This window comes from Drosophila nasuta, chromosome X, assembly GCF_023558535.2.
Source record: "Drosophila nasuta strain 15112-1781.00 chromosome X, ASM2355853v1, whole genome shotgun sequence".
Taxonomy (NCBI): domain Eukaryota; kingdom Metazoa; phylum Arthropoda; class Insecta; order Diptera; family Drosophilidae; genus Drosophila; species Drosophila nasuta.
The window spans coordinates 4173718-4194628 of record NC_083459.1 but is presented as its reverse complement, the minus strand read 5'-3'; the positions used below and the strand labels follow the sequence as shown (position 1 = coordinate 4194628).

The following is a 20911-nucleotide window of genomic DNA, read 5'->3' as shown; positions in this document are numbered from 1 at the left end:
AGTCTATAAATACAAATGCGAAACAACGAGTGTGACCGACTAGCAAACACTCTGTTAAATACTTTCATAAATACAAAATATGACAATTATAATACTTCAACACATTTTTATAGTCTCAGTCAAAGAGAAGAAGAGAAGATTCAGTCAATAAAATTAAAGTGGAAAATAAATATTTTCAGCCTTAACTTCCATCTTTATAAATGAATGCAATGCAAGTAAACAGTTAATTAAAATAAATATTATTCACAAATAAAATATAATAAATATAGCACTTAATCATATTTTATTAGTCTCAGCCAAAAAAAGAAAGATTCACTAAATAAAATTAAAATTTTAAATGAAAATTTTCAGCTTCAACTGCAATCTTAAAAAAAAAGATTGAATAATACAATTTAATTAAAATAAAAAAATGATTAGATTAAACTGTCATCTTTAAAAATATATGTTTCAATATATAATTCAATTCAATTAAAACAAAATATTTTAGCCTTAACTTCAAAACATAAATTGAGAAGATTAAGTAAATAAAATTTAATAAAAAAAAGTATTTTTAAATGAAACTTAAATATTTAAAAAGAGAGAAATTAATATCGCAAATAAATTATTTTCGACTTAAACTTCAATCTTTAAAAATGGATGTACAAAAAATAAACAGTTAATTGAAAAAATATTAAGAAATTACTATCATTTAATGCTGTGTTCACGTTAATTATATCCAACGCTTTTACAGCCATTGAAAATATATTTTTACACGTGAAAAGAATCGAGAACACAATGAATATTCTCTGGTTATTATCTGGGGAAATTGCGTGTTGAACTTTCAGGTTAATTTTAAAATGGTATTAATTGGTTTTATTTCCATTTTGTGTTTTTTTTTTATAATTCTATTTTTCTTCTTTATGTTTGTTCGCTTTCATATTCTCTTTCTCAGTTTTGTTCGCTCTCGCGCTCGCTTGGCGGACAAATTTTTAGTTGTTCTGCAACGTAAACTTTTTGGCACCGGTGCATGTTGCAACAACAAAAGCACACACACACATAGATACACACACACACTCACACACACATACGCAGTACAGAAGTATTTTATTTTGTACGAAACACAATCTGCAATCAAATGCGCTGCATGTGTTTTTACGCCTCGCCACGCACCTCAACGTATTTCCCACATCACACACACACACACACACACCCTTTTACCTCCCCGTTCTTGCTGCCTGCTTGTGGCAGCACTCTCAACGCTTTCTCCCTCCTTCCCCTCAGGACGCAACAAGCGAAAATTTGTGTTTTGTTTTGAATATTCTTGCGTGTCTGTGTGTGTGCGTATTTTTATTGGAGTTTCGCTGTTTTTTTTTTTGCTTTTTTTTCTATGTTTTTAGAGCGAACGTAAAAAATGAAAATTGAATATTTTATGTGAATTTTTCGCAAACTCAACTCAACTCAACTTCCAAAAAAATAAAAGAAAAGAGAAGAAAAAAAGAAGCAAATCCTTAGACATATAGAAATCTTCATATATATAGCTATATACATCAGATGTCGTAAAAAAGCGCAACGCTAAACTTGAGTAACAGAGCTCAAGAGTTCAAGTCAAAACTTTGGCAGCTGTTGTTGTAGGGAATGCACGACTATCGAGTGATCAAAAGCACAAAAGCATATTTATAACAATAAATTATTTCTCTTACAATTTTCCACTCAATCAAATTCTATTTAAAAGCAAAATCATAACTCATCTGCTTGATGCGAACGAAGTGCAATGTTAATTGTAGCATTATAGCTGCATGACTTCAATGGGACGTTGATTGAATGATTTTGAATAGCAAATGGATGATAGGATTAATACAGAGTGTGAATACACGAACACAAACACAAACACACGCACAGGAAAAGGGTCAAGCTGTGCTGTGAGGGAAAACACGCACAGGCATCGAATGAATTGAGGAGCAAGTACATATATTATACCAAATACTATATATATAGTATATTTGTAGTATATACTCAGTTAAGGATTGCGTTCACAGATGTTGCCATGACAAACTGTGATTCATCTTACAAAGGTCAGCGCATAGAATTTAGAGCAGCTGCTTCGCATTGCTTTTCGAGCCACGCTCTTCTGACATTCATAATATTGATAATTTGTTAAAAGATTGAGACAGCCAAACACACATACACACACACACACACACAGCGAGTCATTTATAAGACTTCTTTCGTTTCCTTTTACTTTCTTTTTTTTTTTTTGAGGGGCAGCTGCTTTGCTTCACATGCTAGTAAATATTCGAGTAATCAGTAATCGAGATAAGCAGCCGGTAAAATGCATTAAGAATTTAAATTGAAAACTCAAGCAAAATACTTATGTGTGTGTGTGTGTGTGTGTGTGTATTAGTTGGCAAAATACCTGAGTTGACTTACAACTCGTTACGACGTTGCTTTTCAAACGCACTCATGTTAATACTTCATTAGTTTACAAAAATGAAATGACCTTGCTCGGTACATGTTTAGTTTATTTTTCTTTCTCTTCTTTTATTTATTTTTTATTTTTGGCATTGCATTGAGTCAAGCATAAAAGGGGGGAAAATGCCCAACATTCAAAATACTATGTGGTATATAATATATACTGTATATGCAAAAGGTGAAAAGAAACCACACTAAAACCGCAGGCTACACAAAAAAAAAACTGCAGTAGTCGTAAATTGTGGCCAAGGAAAGAGAGCGTAACGATTGATGACAGTTTGGAGTCTAAAGAAACAAAAAAATAAAATAAAATACCAAGAGATGACTTGTAACCAATATCACGTATACGCCACATACTTTCGACAAATGCGTTGGCAAATCAAAGATCGCTCTCTTTTCACTATATTCTATTTTCTTCGTACTCTTCTCCACCCTCGCCTTTGCTTTTGAATCACGCGCCAAAAGCGACGTTGCACCTTTTCTTTCTTTCTTTCGTTCGGTTTTTTGTTGTTTTTTCATTCAGCACTCTGAACGCAGCGATTAGCAAAAGGACACGTACGGTATGCACACACACACACTCACACACACACATACACGCGAACTTTGGTTAACGAGACAAACCAGCGGCAAACCTGAGAAGCTGCTAACAAAGCCTGCACACAAACATCGCCTCAGAGGGCTGCTCAAAGAGTTGCAATAGAGGGAGAAAATCTCGAAGCAAATGAAATAATTTATTTTGCCTCCAACACTTTAAGAAGTGCATTTTCAAAATTCGAAATATGCATTTTAGTGTGTTAATCAATAACTAATCAAACTTCACAAGCAGCCTTCGCTCGACTCGTGTGTCTCAATGTGCGTTAATGTTTGCTGCTGCTTCTATTCCTGGTGTTGGCATGCTTTTTTCATCCTGTTGCTATTTTTCTGCAATTTTCATTCAGCTTGCCAATTTGCAGCGCCGCTGGTACGATTCCATTTAATAGACGCATGCGGCGTATACGTGATGGCAGGCTGAGGAAAATGGCAAAAAAAAACACACAAGCACACAGAAATTCCAAGAAGCAGCTTCTGCTTATGGATTTCTCAAGCGGATCTTTCCACTTTCAATTAATGTTCGGCTTTACAACATTTTCATAATGCACATAACATATGCACATTAGAATTAAGCGAAATGCTAAAACATAAATTCACAAAGGCCTTTCTTCTACTTCTTCCTTTATCGCGTTAATGTCGAAGTATAAAATGAAAATTGTTCTAATTAGATACATGAATAATAAATGCAGCATTTGAAACCTTTCAATTTACATATTTTAAAAACACATTTAATATAAAATCGGTTTGTTTTTTCACAGAAATCGAAATGCATTTTGCAGCTATGCAATTAAAAGTGTAACTGAATACAACGACTGCCAAAACTGGCAATCCCCAAATGAGATATTTTGGAAAATACTGTTTGAAACTTGCATCCATTTGTAATACACACTCACACAACAAACAACAAACAGACACACAGACACACACACTCAGTCAACAATTTAAAACAATTTTTCAACAAAACTCGAAAAAGTTTTTCAAATATTTCAAAAACGTTTTGCGCCCAAACTTTCGACTCCCATCGGACAAGCATTCATACTATACGCATGATATATTACAACACATACGAAAGTGTGTGTATGTTGCTATACATATACATATACATATATAATAAAATGTTTTTTAGGAACTTACCTTCTCACAAGCAGAAAATTGTCCTGAGAACGACGCACTTTTCAGTCGTTCGAATCCGATGAGAATTTTGTGCACATTTTGTGCGATAAACAATCAAAAAATTCTTACACCGAAAAAAAATAAGACTGACACACAAATCAAATTGTGAGATATGAAAATATGAAGGATTTGTTTTCTTATATTTTGTGTTTTCTTTCTTTCCTTATGAATTAATTTTGATTTTTCTTTTCGGTTTTTGTTTCGTTTCAATTAGAATTTTCCAAATTGTTTTGTATGGTTGTCTTTTGTTTTGATTTCGTGGTCTAAAGTATTTTGAATTGTTGTTTTGTTTTTTTTGGTAGATCTTCAGCACCGCACTTGCACTTTAGTGTTGAACGAACAAACAATAAAAAAAAAGAGTTGTTGATAGCAAAGTCTCTCTGATAAATGTAAATGTTGTTCTCACTATTTGTTGTTTGTTATTATTGTTGATGTTGATGTTGTTGATTGGTTTTAATTTGTGAGCAACATGAACATTAATTGCGAATAATTTACAAAGAGGAAGATATATTGCGAAGATGTTTTCGAGTTTTGGATGAGTTTTAAAAGTTGTTGTTGTCGAGCTCTTTGCTTCTATGTATTTTGATATTTTATTTGAGAATTGTGATTCTGACTCTGTTCTTTCAAATGTTGCTGTTGCTGCTGCTGCCGCTGCTCGCTGCTGCTGCTGTTGCTGCCGCCGCTGCTGCTGCTGCTGCTGCTGCACAACTCGCCTTGTCGAGCGTTCAAACGAAACTGATGCGATAGCGCGTCTGCGACAGGAATATAAAGCTTCAGTTAGGCCTCAGCACTGAGAGTGTGCTATAAAATCAACACAAGGCAGAAGAACAAAAAGAATAAAAACGAACGAACAAGCGAACGAACGAGAGCCGAACACACGAAACGAACGAAGCGAGCCCCAAACGAATCGAGTGAGTGAGACACACACACACACATACATACACGTAGACGTGTGCCTGTGTGTTGATACAAAGCAAGACAAACACCTGTAAGCATAGCCAACGACGCTGACGTCGGCGTCGCAGTTCGGCATTCGGTATTCGGCTTTTGGCAATTCGGCACGATGCCGGCAACCAAGTGAAATGCGAGTGAACGAGAGCGAGTGCAGAGGATGCAGCCAAAGAGAGAGTGAACGACTGAGTGAGAGTGAGACAGAGAGAGACGGAGAGAGAATGAAGAAGAGTAGCGTGGCGCCTTCGCTCGCGGAAGCGGAAGGAAACTCAACAGTTGGCACATTACGGCCACGGCTACTTGTTGTTGCTGGCTTGCCATAAACTTTATAGCAAGCTCATTTATTGCATTTCTTCACCACATACACGTCCATACATAACATATATGTATACAAACTTAATTTGTATTACTGAAGCGCCGCATTGTTTATCAATTCATCCAAGCGACGTAACTGCACCGGATCCTTGCTCAATGCCGTCACCACAGTTTTGGAAAGATTCTCTTCCAGCAATCCCTGCTTTTCCAACACCTTATTGATCGACTCTTCTAGTTTTTTTTCCTCTGGTGTTAGGTCTTCACTGAACACGCCAGAGGAGAACAATAACAGCAGCAGCAGCAGCGACAGCAATGAGAGTGGACAACGCATTTCGTTTTGTTTTGATATTTTCACGACTGCTGTTTTGGGGCAGACTGCTTGCTATTTATACAAAAACGCCGAAGAACGTGTGAACGTGTCACTGATAAGCACTGATTCATTTGCAGCTATTTTAATTAACTAATTCGCTATCTCTTGCACAATTCATCATATTCGTGTAATTCGTGTAACTCTTTATGACTGTCTGTCACAGTTTATCTGTCTGCGGCCCGACTGTCTCTATTTACATATATACAATGTCTATGTCTGTCTTTTTCTCAATCTGTCTGTAAATCTATTGCTTTCTCTCTCTGTCTGACTCCGTCTGTCTGCTACGCCTTGCTTCTTTCGTTTATCTATTTCCATTAATGTCTATTAATCTATATTTTACTCCGTCCGTATATCTTTCATTGCCCACCTTATCCCTACTTGACTTCCTCTTTCTGTCTAACTTTTTTTTCACCAGTCTGTCTTTACGTCTTCATCTGTCTCTTTCGCAGCCCGTTTATTTTGCTATCTCTTTTTCTATATGTTAGTTTATCTCTTTCTTAGTAAATCTTCTATTCTGCTTTTTGTCTGTCTGTCTGTCTGTCTTTACATTTTTTTTCTATTTAAATTTCTCCATCTGTCTCTTTATCTGTCAGCCTGTTTCTTTTTTCTCCACCTTTTTTTTCTCAACCCGTCTATCTCTTTCTCTTTCTCGAGGTTTATATCTTAGTTCACCTATCTTTTTCATTGTTTGTCTCTGTTTATTTGTCAATCTGTCTCCCTCTCTCTCTCTCTCTCTCTCTTTCTCTCTCTCTCTTTCTCTTTCTGTATCTCTCTTTCTCTGCCTCTCTTTCTCTCTCTCTTTATATCTCTCGGTTTCTCTCTCTTTTTTCTCACTTTTTCTCTCTTTTTCTCTGTTTCTCTATTTCTCAATTTCTCTCTTTCTCTCTCTCTCTATTTATCTCTCCTTCTCTCTCTCTCCCTATATTTTTCTCTATTTTCCTCTCTCTCCCTTTCTCTCTCTCTCTCTCTCTTTCTCTATCTCTCTTTCTCTATCTCTCTTTCTCTCTCTCTCTCTCTTTACCTCTATCACTTTATCTCACTTTCCCTCTCTCTCTTTATCTCTCTTTCTCTCTCTCTCTCTCTCTCTTTATCTCTTGCTCTTTATCTCTCTTTCTCTCTCTCTCTCTCTCTCTCTCTCTCCTTCGCTCACTCTCTTTCTCTACCTCTTTATCTCTCTCACTCTCTTTCTCTCTCTCTCTCTCTCTTTCTCTCTCTCTCTCTTTTTCTTACTTTCTGTCCATCCCTTCCTCTTTCTACCCTCTCTCTTTCCCCCACCTATTTCTCCCTTTTCCCCCTCTCCCTCTTCCTCTTACACTCCCCTACAATCCCTTGTCAAGCGCCATTCTCATGGTGCTCAGCAATTCCGGCAAAAGCGTCACATATTTGTCCACACACTCGACTGAACATCGCTCGGATCTTCCGCCTGCATCGTCGTCGTTCGGCACTTGGCACTGACGCATGCAATTCTCCAGCTGCGTCTCGAATTCGGCCAACTCCTGTTGCACATAGCAGCGAGCGCGTGTCAGCGGCAACTGGCAACGATCGACGCAACGTTGCACGGCCTCGGCGCTGGCATTCATGTCGGCACAACAGCGTTTCGCACAGCCGTGCATCGTCAGCTGCAGTTTGCGCAAATGCTCGCGATCGATGTCGTCGACTGCACTGATCAATGCGTTTTCAATGCGTTCCCGCTGCTCCTCCAAATTGGTATTCTCATCCATAATGCTAAACAGCTTTGCTTCAATATTTTCGATATATGTTAACAACAAAAGCAAAAGCCGACTACTTTGTTCAAACACAAATAAGGTTAACTGATCGATATTTATCGATTTGATATTACGATGAAGGATCTTTGAAGTGATAATTTGAATAAGCCTTATATATATAATTCTGAGAATATTCATTATAATCCCATTTAGAATTGTAAACAAATAAAAAAAAAAAAAATCAAACAGCTAAAAAGTATATCGATATTTATCCTTTTGCAACTGTGATTAAATTAATTTCGAATTGCAAACACAATAACTTTATAGATCTAATTCTAAGAATAATAGCAAATTAAGAACAAATTATTCAGAAAAAAATTCAGCAAGCAAATAAAGTTAGCTGATCGATATTTATCAATTTGAATTATGATAAAAAATGTGTAATATTATTATTTATTCTTAATACATTTAGTATTAAGAAAATTAATAACAATTCCATTTAAAATTGAGAACAAATTGGAATACTCAAAAAAGATATCGATAATAAATTACATTTGAAATTTACCAAGTTTTTTACTGCAATTATACAGGTTTAATTCAAAATTTATTAACAATAATACCATTTAAAATTGAGAATGATATAGATAATTCACAAAAATAAAATTACCTGATCGATATTTATCGATTTTATCTAAATGGTCAAATTCATATTATATTTTCTATGAATATCAATAATCTATCATATTTACAAAATGTATTTTATATTTATGCCATTTAAAAACATAAATAGTGAAAATAAATCATATTACAAAAAACGATAGCTGATCGATATTTATCGATTTGAAGCTATGATCAAAAACTTTTGACTTTATCATTTCTTTTTCATACATTTATTATTAAGAATATTAATAATAGTTCCATTTAACACTGAGAACGATTTAGATAATTCAAAAAGTCAAGTTATCTGATCGATAAATATAGATTTGAAACTATGATGAAATGCGTTTTAAAGGTTTAACAATTTTATATATTTTATTTTAAGCATTTTATTCATTTCATAATTTTACCAGAAAGGAAACTTTTCGATTAAATAACATTGCTCCGACTCAATTGTACGCAATTTGTCATCGCCGTGCATCGGGCTGTGATTTGATTTGCGATTAGCGACGCTTATCGATTTCTCTCTCTCTCTCTCTGTGACAAGTTAATTGCCCGAGTGACCACAAACAGGCACAAACACGGCACCAATAATTAGTGGTCGGGCCGAGAACTCTTTGTGAATCAAACGGAACGTCAGGAACGTCAGCAGCACGTGTCTTGAAGCATAGTCAATGCATTGAGTGCCAAATTCAGACACATACAAACGTTTATCGATCACCTATTTAGCTAATCGATTATGCGCCACACAAATATGCTTTTTCAATAAAGTAATTATTTGTTTTGGGTTAACAGCTGCGCGACAGTTTCGGAGCACACAACACAACTCAGACCCGCCCCCAATTCCAACCAATATCGAACTCGAACACCTCAAATTATTCATATATGCTCCCAATTGATAAACGACAATACAGACAGCGACATACACAATAAAACATATACTACAAATGTGTGGCATACTTTTAGGGGCAGCGCAAAGTTGGTCGAAAATGAAACGAAACTCAAACAACTGTTGACACCGATACAGAAAATACACTTTCAATAGAAGCAAAACATAAATCATTTATGCAAATTGTTGGGGATTTGTTAAACTTTGAACTTATTCATATTTTAGGTGAAAAAAGCAGAAACATTTGGTTGGCAATTTGACTTTATTTTTGACGAGAAAACTACTATATGCTAAAAGTATTGAGTAAGTAAAAAAAATATATAAAATTAAAAACATTGCTAAGAAAACTATGCTATACAAAAATGTAAATATAATTCATAAATTTTGTTTTTATTTTGCTATCAATATTATTATTTAATGTACATTTCATTTGAAGTATATCTATAATTATTTAAACTGTTTTTTGGCTACTTAAAATGTTTATAAAATATTTGTTTGCTTTTCATTTCACCAATATGTCATCGACCAATCTATTTAGTTGGCAATACAATATCGATTTTCACATATTCATCAAGATATATTTATTATAATCAAAATATAATTGAAATGTTGTGAATTATGCATGCTGAACTTAATTCGAATATAATCCCCCAACGCGTTAGTTAGCTTGTTCGAACTTTCGGTCATAGGCCCCGAATAAATATGCTGTTAGTTACAAGGCTATTGGGCTAATGGCACAATGACCATGTCATGCTATCCGTCCGTCCGTCCATCCGTCCGTCCGTCCGTCCATCTGTCACTCTCCGTCTCTGCTCCGACTGTCTGTCTGCTATCAATGGGCAATCAATGCAGAGTGTGGGCCAAAAAGCAACAGATAGAGCGACTAAAGCAGATATACGACTATATGGAAATGTCTGTATGTAAGTGCGTGATAGAAAGAGATAACAAGAGAAAGCACAAACGAGGAAGGGAAAGAGAGGGAGAGCGTGTCGGCCGACGTCAGTTGAGCAGCAGTTTTAAAAAGGAGGCGGCGGCAACGTTGTCTAACAAAATGTTTTCACATTATTCAAATGAAATGCTTTTTATTGTCTTCCCACAACACAGAGTACACCAACTACAGCAACAGCAACAGCAGCAATAATAATAAAAATAATAATAATAATAATAGTAACAACCAGTTGCATTGCTCGACTAAATAGTTGCGCTGCAAAAATACCTATAAAATGCCTTTGCCATTTTTCCAAAAAAGAAACAATTTAAGAATATACAAAGAAATACATTATAAATTTTAATACACTTTTAAGAATATATAAATAAATATATGAGAATATATTAATGAGTGTAATGGAAAAGAATAATTATTAAAAATATTACTGAAGAACGCTTTAAGAATTCAAAAAATATATAAATATCCATGAAGTTGAAATATATTAAAAAGTTAATGCGTAAGATTCAAACATAAATGAATGAATTTTTAAAAATTTGAAAGACTATAAATAAATATACAAAAGAATAATAATTTTCATTAATTTCCTTATTAAAACTCATTAACAATTATCATCCAAAGATTTTTATAGATCAAAAGCTGTTCTTTTTTTCAACATATTTTTATTAAGTACAGGGTATACGTAGAAACACACACAAAGCGCAAATGAGAATGAAACAAAAAGTTGCTGAACAAAAAAAACGACGACTTTTCACTCGCAAAAGCGTATGCAAAAGAAGGAGAAAGCTGAGAGAGTGAAAGAGAGAGAGAGAGGGCAAAAGATAGAATAGAAAAAAATATTACCTGCATTCGAAGAATGAAATGAATCATTGAGCGGAGGCGGCAGGATGAAGTGGAGACAGAGAGAGAGGGAAAGAAAGAGAGCGAGAAACAAAAGGGTGAAGAAAAGACAACAAAATGGCGCGACAAGGAAATGAGGCAAAGGAAGGGCGTTGGAAAGTGCTTGAATGTTTGGGCTATCAACACGATAAATGCAATTTCAATTTGCATTAATCTGCGTGGTTTAAAGGCATGCACACAAATAAACAAATACACAAACACACACACACACATACATACAGTTGTGTGACAACTGTGTCATGTGTCAGGCGAGCGCAAAGAGTTTTGTGAATGGCGAACAAAAGCAACGCCAAGCAATTGTATGTGAATTGAAAGTTGTGGCGCTGCGCTTATCGCTAACTGTGAGCGCAATGCATTGAGCAATGTGCCAGATATGCACAACGTGATTGCAAACCGAACAACAAACTGTGGTAAATTATTTAAAGTAAAGTTTTGCAGCAGAAGCTTTAAAAAAAAAATGAGGGGTTTCGTTTTTAGCGATGCCATTAGATTCATAAGAGAGCACACACGGACATTCCTTGGCAGCAAGAATGTGATATGAGCCATGACGTCTCTCGGCGGGTTTGTTGTTAGCCAACACACAAACACACACACACACACACACACGCAGCCAAACATAGGTATGTCACACACAGTCAATGGGCCAGAAGTGAAGGTTTGGTTGCCTAGGCCTAAGTTTACTCTACACACACCGACATAAGTACATACATATATGTATATAGTACTATATATGGTTGCCTTGGAGTCAGCAGCTCAAAGTGACAAGTCAAGCATAGAGAGAGAATGAGTTGAGAAGCAAGGACAGCGACTACGACGAGTGCGGCTTGTGTGATATGTTAATTTGGCCTAAACTACGCGGAGGCCAAAACGGAAGCGACCTTCGCATCGCCAACAAATCCCCAAAGTAACAACAGCAGCAGAAGCAGCAACACCAAGAAAACCGTGTCACACATTCGCCAGTTAGCGCAGGATTTCACGTTTTATTTTCTATATATTTTTTTAGAGCTCTCTTTTTCACTTTTTTTTTTTGTATACTTGCTACTTATAGAGTAAAAGGGTATTATAATGTTGTGCCTGCGAGTAAATGCATATAAAAGGCAGAAACAGGCATATCCAACCGTATAAAGTATATAAGCCATGTCCGTTTGTCTGTCTGCCTGTCTGTCCGTCCGTTTGAACACCTAGATCTTAGAGATTATAATAGATAGAGATATAATTTTTAATACATACATACAATTATAACTATAGCTTTTATAATTCCTGAAAAATTTTATAATTTATTTCAAAAATACATTTGTATGGCAAAAAATGTCTTCTGCAATTGGGTCTTAGTTGCTTTGGCTTACAATCCGGAATATTTTGCACACTACGGTATATTTTAAATGCGGTACTATTTCAATATACAAAAAACCTACTATTTAGCCTAGTTTTCGTATATTTTTAAATGAATACCGTATGGTTCTGCTTTTATTCAAAATGCGTAGCGAGTATCTCACTCCACTGAAGCTTTCTTACTTGTTAGTATTTTTGCGGTATATTAATTTGGTATATTTTAAAAATAGAACCACACTGTGTTGCTCTCACTCAAAATGGGTAGCGAGTATCTCACAGTCAAGCACACTCAACTGTAGCTTTCTTACTTGTTTGTAGTACTACGTCAATATACCAAATAAAGCTTTTGGTATATTTGTAGTATTTTTGCGGTATACTAATATAATATATTTTAACAGCACACTCAAGCAGACTCGTTTCTACTTTTCTGACGTGTTTTATATATCAGTATACCAAATAAGGGTTTTGGTATATTTGTAGTATTTTCGAGTATATTAATTTGATATATTGTAAAATTAATACTTCACTATTTTGGCCTTATTCACAATAAGTAGCGGGTATCTCAAAGTCAAGCACACTCGACTGTAGCTTTCTTACTTGTTTGTCAATATACCAAATAAAGCTTTTGGTATATTTGTAGTATTTTTGCAGTCTACTAATATTATATATTTTAACAGTCAAGCACATTCGTTTCTACCTTTCTTACTTGTTTTATATATCAATATACCAAATGAAGTCTTTAGTATATTTTTAGTATTTTTGCGGTATATTAATTTGATATATTTTTAAATTAATGCCGCATAGTTCTGTTCTTTCTCAAAATGGGTAGCGAGTATCTGGTTTGTAGTACTATGGCAATATACCAAATAAAGCTTTTGGTATATTTGTAGTATTTTTCCAGTATATTAATTTGATATATTTTAAAATTAATACTTCACTATTTTGGCTTTATTCACAATAAGTAGCGGGTATCTCAAAGTCAAGCACACTCGACTGTAGCTTCCTTACTTATTTTTTTGTTGGCTTTTTCATAATGAAATTTGTGACCCAGTCCCATTGTCACGTGCGAGAACTCAACACGGCGGGGCGTTCTGTCGTTCTCGTTGTTGTTGTTGTTGTTGTTGTTGACTTTAATGCGGTTTGCTATTTATTAGATTTGCACAAATGGCATTTTGGGGCAGCCCAAACACAACGCGCCTCTTCTTATCAACAGCCCAAAAAACAGAAAAAAACGAACACGAAGCAAATCGCTTGTCGTCTATCTGTCAGACAAGGCGTTAAGTGCTTGGGCCAACTCTATCGGCTGCGAGCGAAGGCACAAAAAGAAAATATGGAAAAAAAAACACCAAGCGAGCAGCTCAAATTATTGAAAATTCATTTAAATGTCAGCAGCCGCAACAGCAGAAGCAGAGAGCGCGGAGCAAAACTGACGCAACATGTCGTATGCGTAATATCAAATATTTAAGGCGCTTACATTTTTAATGCCAAACGTCGAGCTGGAGTTGCCTCAAGAGAAAGTCAGACAGCTGAACTGAATATGTGATGGCTGAGGCACACTGAAAATTGTGTGCGATGGATGCTCACGAATTCACGAGATGGGAATCGTAATTATTATTGCACTGACTCCCACTGCCATCATTATTCTCTGCATTCCAAGGAGTTCTCTACTCACTAACAACATAGTTTGTTAGTGGCTGCTGGCATTAGCGCTTAACGCGGGCTTAAATCAAGCAATCACTTCAAGTAATTTGCTCCAACTGCGCATAACGCTAAGCCCCGCCATTTCAAAGCAAAGATAACGCAGCGCAACAATATACTATATATACATAAATAAAAGAAAGGTAGAAATAAAGCTGCTTGTGTACAGGTTAAGCGGCTGCACGAGCTCCCACTCTAAAAGTCTTTATGTATTAAGTATTTCATTTTTTTATATCACCTATTTGTTTAACTTTGCTGCTAATGCTAAGTAGTTGCTAAAATGTCGCACTACACATTCAACTGGACTGAAAAATACCCTCTGTGTGCTTCAGACATAACATTACGTATACGCAATGTGCATCGTGATAATTGAGTGTTTAAAAAATGTGGCAGGTACTACAATTAAAAGTCTCTGCGATGCTCTATGCTTATAACTAACAAACAAATATTACTTATACGCATTGTATGCCACTAAAAATTACTCATACGCAGAAATTGCGCATACGGAACGTGTTTTTTTTTTAAGTAAAGTAATAGAAACGTAGCAGTTACTATCTAAGAGTATCTTAAAAGTAATGTAGTTACTAACAAAGAAAAATTAGTCATACGCAATATCTAAATCTCATAAAATTGCTCATACGCAGCGTGTTGCGTGACAGTTAAGTGTTAAACAAAATACAGTTTATACAAAAATAAATTCAGATTCTCTGTACTTATAAAATAACAAATATAATTACTCATACGCAGTGTATACCCTCTGCTTAGAAGAAACATAAAAATATTGCTCATACGCAGTGTTTTGCTTGGTAGTTGAATGTTAAAAAGGCGACAGTTTGAATGTGACTTGAATACCCTCTACTTATAATCAAATTAATAAAATCACTTATATGCAACAATCAAAAATTACGCATACGCAATGTTGTTGATAGCCCCAAAGATGTTAAAGTTAAAACTGCATTAATATTACAATAATTAAGTCTGTAGCTGTTTTCATTATTATTTATTATTTCAGAATCAATCGAAGTGTTCCAAACAATTGATACCTCTAATAAATGTTGTCTTTAAAAAAAAAGGTATTTTATTTAAAATAAAAAATAAAATAAAATAGTCGAAAATACCAGTGTGTATTGGGGGAGCAAACGAACAGCTAAACAAATGCAGTGCAAAACAGCGAAATATTGTCAACAATAGCGAGCAGCAGAGAATAATCAGTGTCGGACAGCAAATACATAATGTATATAGTATTTTGATTGGCTTTCGCCATTTTACTAGTTATTGTTGGCTATGCAATTTAAATCCAATAGAACAACAAAACAGAAGAGCAGCGGGAGCCGAAAAAAAAACACAAAACACAAAACACAAAAACAAAACAAAACAAGCTCGCTGACAATGTCAACAACAAATACGAGCAACGAAAAATAAGCAAGTTGCTGTGAGACGCAACTTTTCAAATTCCCAAACACACAGTAATAGAGAGAGAGAGAGGGGGGGAGAAAAACAACTCCCTCAACACCTCATTTTTAGCATAAAATCAGCATAGACTACAGTCTCTCATGCTATTGGGATTTCAGTTTCGTTTTACATTTGATTTGAGCTGAGTTCTGAATTCTCGTATCATGTTTGCTGCCCATAAAATAAACGCTCATGGTTAAATGTTCGTTACGCTACTTGCTTCCTTTTCTTTCTTTTTTTTTGTTTTTGCTGCACAGCAGCAGCAGCAGCAGCAATTTGTGGGTCACAGGGAATGACAACAACGATTATGCAATAATATCAATTTCATAACGTCACGTCCTCAGCGGCGCGCGCGCTCGTCCTTGGCCTCTACAAGTTATTGACATTGCGTCCCAATCCCGCAATGGGCTCGCCAAAAACAAAAGCAAATGTTACACACACAAGCACACACACATATTTGAGCAAACGCTTTAAGTCGAATTTCAGCACCCGTTTTTGTGTGTGTCCTGTGCCAAGTCACTAAGTAGACGTTGCCAACCCCCAAACAATAATAATAACAACAGCAACAGAGGCAACAGCAATATCAACAACAAAATCCTCAACGTCAATGCGGCGTATGCGTAACGCAAAAGCCAACGAAAATTGACAACTTTAAATGACGAACATTATATACACTAAATGAGATTAAAATCAAAGCCAAAACTTTGAACTTTAACTCTTAACTCTAGTGAAAACAATAAATTGAAATGCTTTCCGAATATGAATTATGTTTCGACAAACGAAACGAGTTAAATAGCTAAATAAATATATGAGTAGACTAACTGCTGACCATCTTATAAACAACATCACGTCGTAGTTAGTATGTCCTTCCAATGGAGTGTGATGAAAAGGAACAAAAATTTAAGCGATTTTCCGTTGAATTTCTATACAGTTATTTTCTTTCTTCATTCTTTTTTTTTTTTTGAGTAAGTCGCCCGCCTTGACGCGTCGTCTCAATCCTCGCATAGTATTGTTGGGCGCCTAACGCATTCGGACCCCATAATCCAACAACATCTTGAGCGCGCTCTGAGAATCCCAGCTGCCTTTTTCACTTTGTATTATGCGTTGTTATTGTTGTTTTGTAAAGAGGGAAATATGATTACAATGGTTGACACACAACGTGCCGTGCCAGGTGGAAAGGTTGTCACAAATGCTGTCTATGTGTGTGTTTGTGTGTCTGTGTGTGTGGGCGTGATTCAATACACATATACACGCATGTGTGCGTATATCCCCACATATATATATATATATTATGATACATTTGTATGTAGAAAAATCTATATAAATACAGAGAGAACCTCGTATACGCATCAACAATAATAGCTGCTTAATGTAACACAGTTTGCAGCTGTATAGCCTAAAGTTGTTTCAATACACTCACAAAGTAAAAAGTCTAACAGAAAAACAGACAAGCAAAAATGAAATTTCGCTTTATTTGTCAGTGCAAATTTTGTGCAAATAATTTAAAGTTGAACTGAAAAAACGAACAATTCAAATGCAGAAATTTGATCTTACATTTCAAATTACTTTTATCTTTTGGAAATCAGAAAAATATAAATATTAAATGTATGTCAACAAATCTCTTTCAATTTAAAGCGAAACTTAAATATGGTAAACTAATAATTATAAAAAAAAATATATCAAAATTCGTTATATTTGCTATTGCAAATAATTTAAAGTTCAACTGAAAAAAACGCGCAATTTATGTAAATGCAGAAATTTAATCTCTTTCAAAGCTTAAATTATGTTACTTCATTTTGTAATTCTATTTTCACATTTTTAAAATAAGAAAAAAGAATTTAATTTAATTTTTATAAATCCTATTCAATTTAGAGCATAACTTAAATTTTCCTAACTAATAATTATATATTTAAAAAAAATTAATTTAAAATTAATCTGTCAAATTCAAATTTAACTTCATATTATTAATTTCAATATTTTTACCTTTCATATTAAACAAAAAACAAACTATTTTATTATATTTTGTGTATATTTAAAATTAATTAAGTAACTTAACATAGTGTATTTAATGCTCGACTTTTGACTTAACAATTTATTGTATTAATTTTGATTTCGTTTTGTTTTTTTGTTTTTGCTTCGAGCGCTTTGCTGTTTTTATTTGTAATTGTTTTGGATTAAGTGCTTAAATTTTCATTAAATTTGCACAATGCTTAATTAATTACTATACTGTTGCAATTGTTAACCTTGTTTCCAAAAAAAACATAAAATTTCCGATGTCATTTTGGGCAAAAGCACTTGAGGACTTTGATAAAATAAATAAATGAAATAAACGCATGTTAACGGCGAACGGAACAAAAACGCAAACAAAACAAAATCAATTGCAAAAATCGTTTGGGGGCATTTAAATTTATTTCGATTGTCATGGTAAATACCTGATATTTCGATATTCTATTTGACTTTGCTTCTTGTTTTTTGTATTTAAACGATGATTGCTTAACGTTATGCTGTTAAAGAATTGTGCGGAGTACTCACGTATCACTGAAAAGAAATAAAAGCAAAAATGAAATTAATAATTGAATGCAAAGTGAATAAATATTGTGTTTGATGAAATACAAAGTATTTTAACAAATTTTCTACTTCTCTTTGAACAATTTCAAGTACTTAAAGCGCTGCCCCAAAAAGTATGCTACACCGAAATTTCTTAAGAATTACTTTAAAAATATAATGCCAAAAAAGCATATTTGATGACAAAGACAAAGGCCACACTGTCAAATATTTATGCAAGCCAGTAAAATGCTCAAGTTGCAATGACTACTAAACATATAAAACTATATATATATATATATATATATATATATAATACACACACATTGTTGTTGAGTCAAAGGAAATGATGAGGCGAAAGTATTTGGCGTTCAGAGCTTTTGTTTAACAACAATTTCTAAGCGCATATTTACTTGAACATTTTTGGTCAACCTACTGGAAACTGTTGTTGTTGTTGTTGTGATTGTTGTTGTGTTTGTTGAGGCATTCTGCATGTTGCAATGTTGCAAGTTGCTTTCTACATTTTAGTCCTCATTTTCATTTAGTATTTTCCTTTTTTTTCCATCTTCTTTTGGGCTGGGCAACAGATGCATTTTTTCTGAATTAAAGGACTTGCCATACTTTTGCCTTTTGTGCTGCAAATTTATGCCGCAATAACTCATTCACGGTGGGCGTTGAGCTTAATGTTTTTAATAGCCAAGAGTGAGCCATTACAGCAAAAGCAGAATGTTGAATAGATGTTTTAAATTGTGAACTTAGCTTTAAGCTGTTAAAGATGCATAGCTTTACGCTTTTGCTTATGCAAAGTTTTTAAGAATTTCACGTGATTTTTAGTAAACAAAAAAGAATGTTTGCATAAATGTTTTAAACTCTAAGCTTAGATTTAGGCTCAATTAGTTACGCTTAAATATGGAAAGCTTTAATCTTGTGTAATTTACTTCAATTATCGTATAAAGCTTTTACGAATTTAATGTGTTTTAAGATATGTTATTTTAGTTTGACACTAATTTGTTTGCTTTCAAATATTAACTCCCTAATTATAAGTCGAGAGCTGTAAGCTTGTATTTGTCATTTAAAAGCTCCTGAAAAGCTTTTACAAATGTAATGTGCTTTAAGTGTTTTTAGTTTAGCATAACATTTATTTTTTCTTTTAAAGCCAGCTTTAAGCTTGTGTTTTTTCTCTTAAATACTGGTACAAATCTTTTGGCCAATTAAATATGTCTTTTTGGTAAGCAATGAAGAATGTTGAATGTTTTACTTAGCTTTAAAATCGTAAATCTTTAAACTTAATCTTAATTTCTTTACATTTAAGCGTTCATGACGAGCTTTAAGCTTGCATCTTTCACTTAATTGCCCTCGCAAAGCTTCTGTAAATTCAATGTGATTTTGTAAGCAAATAATGTTAAAGGAATGTTTTTTCAACTGTAAGCTAAATTTGTTGGCGCTTAAAGATGAAAAACTTAAAGCTTGTGCTTTAAATTCTCGAGTAAAGCTTTTACGAATTTAATGCGCTTTATGTGATATCACTTTAGTTGACCACTTAGTTTGTTTGCTTTTAAATATTCGCGTTTAAAATGTAAGTCGAGAGCTTTAAGCTTGTGCTCTTCACTTAAATGCTCGCGTAATGCTTTTACGAATTTAATGTCCTTTTTTGTGATTTTTAAATGCAGAATATGTATAAACAAAAAAAAAGACATGAGACTCACACACACACACAACACAGAAAGTACTCAAGTGTTTTGCATGTTAAAGTGGCTGCCGTGGATCGATTTCACTCGTGCAAGTCGCCATTGAAAATCGAGAGCATAAAAGTTTTCCTCAATTTTGAGAGCACAGCACACACACAGACACACACACAGGGAAGGTCAAGTTGCAGTGTGTGTGTGTGGAGGGCAACAAATAAAATGTGAGAAAGAAAACAGAAAACAATTTGGAAATTATGATTAATTGCTGTGAGCGCAATTGAGAGTTGAATGTTAAAGTGAAAATATGTGTATGCAAAAATGAAATAGCTGCAGGCAGCTCAAACGTCAGTCCGTCAGTCAGTCAGTCAGTTAGTCAGTCAGTCAGTCAGTCATTCAGCTATGTAGTCAAATCAGTGAGTGAGTAAAGCATGCAGTACAGCTGCATAGCTGTTATTTTTGTAAATCTTCATTAGCGAACTTCATTTTTACGGCAAAAGGCACTCCGTTAGCCCATTACAACTCCAACACAGGGGAAGAGAGAGAGAGCGAGAGAGAGAGCGAGACATATGCGACGGCTGCTGCTCAATTAACAGACTTAAAATAAAGTCAGACGCAAATATTTACGGCGGCATTGGAGGGCAACAACAACATCTCGGGGAGACTTGAATGAATTGCTGGTTAGCACAGAGACACTGAGAATGAAATCCAACAGCAGCAGCAACAGCAGCGACTGTAGCTTGGCCTGGCAAAAGGATAAAAAGCCGACGTACTTCATTAATTTTAATTAAGCGCCCACAGCATGACAAAAAGCGTACCCCCAAAAAACGGGCAGCGACAAGAAACTGAAGAAGGTAGGCCATAAAATCCACCTTATGTAAAAGCAGCGACTGAGTAACATCGCAAAATGTTTTGCATCCCATTTCATAGACTAGAGATGGATGCGTGAAAACTTGAAATTGTTTAATATAAACATCTGTACTCATTTTACGAATATTCTTAATTAAAACTTTTGATTTAAAATCATTCAAAAGAGCAAAAAAAAGGTATAATAATTGTAATAATCTATTTAGTCAATAGTTATCAAAACCTAATACTCAAAATAATGAAAAAACCAATTAAAAGTACAAAAAATACAAATAATTGACATTTCCAATAATCAATAATATAATTCAATAAAAATTTCTGAAAATTATAAAATCCAAATGTGTAAAAAGTATAATTTATATTTGTAATAATCCCTTCATTCGACAATTA

General features: G+C 34.5%; 2 protein-coding genes across 2 annotated transcripts in view; one reads left to right on the top strand and one right to left on the bottom strand.

The window, feature by feature from the left end:
• LOC132796135 (GATA zinc finger domain-containing protein 14) overlaps positions 1 to 4982 on the top strand; it is a 221033-nt gene extending 216051 nt beyond the window's left edge. Inside the window, exon 10 of the mRNA XM_060807194.1 lies at positions 4887 to 4982. Coding sequence (XP_060663177.1) covers positions 4887 to 4959 — 73 coding nt within the window. The 3' untranslated portion in view covers positions 4960 to 4982. The remainder of the gene's footprint in view (positions 1 to 4886) is intronic.
• Positions 4983 to 5463: 481 nt separating this feature from the next.
• Positions 5464 to 7669, bottom strand: LOC132796140 (protein FAM136A). The gene has a single exon (XM_060807203.1). It carries the CDS (start codon positions 7567 to 7569, stop codon positions 7168 to 7170), a length of 402 nt encoding a protein of 133 aa, XP_060663186.1. The 5' UTR covers positions 7570 to 7669; the 3' UTR covers positions 5464 to 7167.
• Between the last annotated feature and the right edge of the window lie 13242 nt (positions 7670 to 20911).

Coding starts and splice junctions, on each gene's coding strand:
- LOC132796140 (XM_060807203.1), bottom strand. CDS start 7,569: ATGGATGAGAATACCAATTTGGAGGAGCAGCGGGAACGCATTGAAAAC.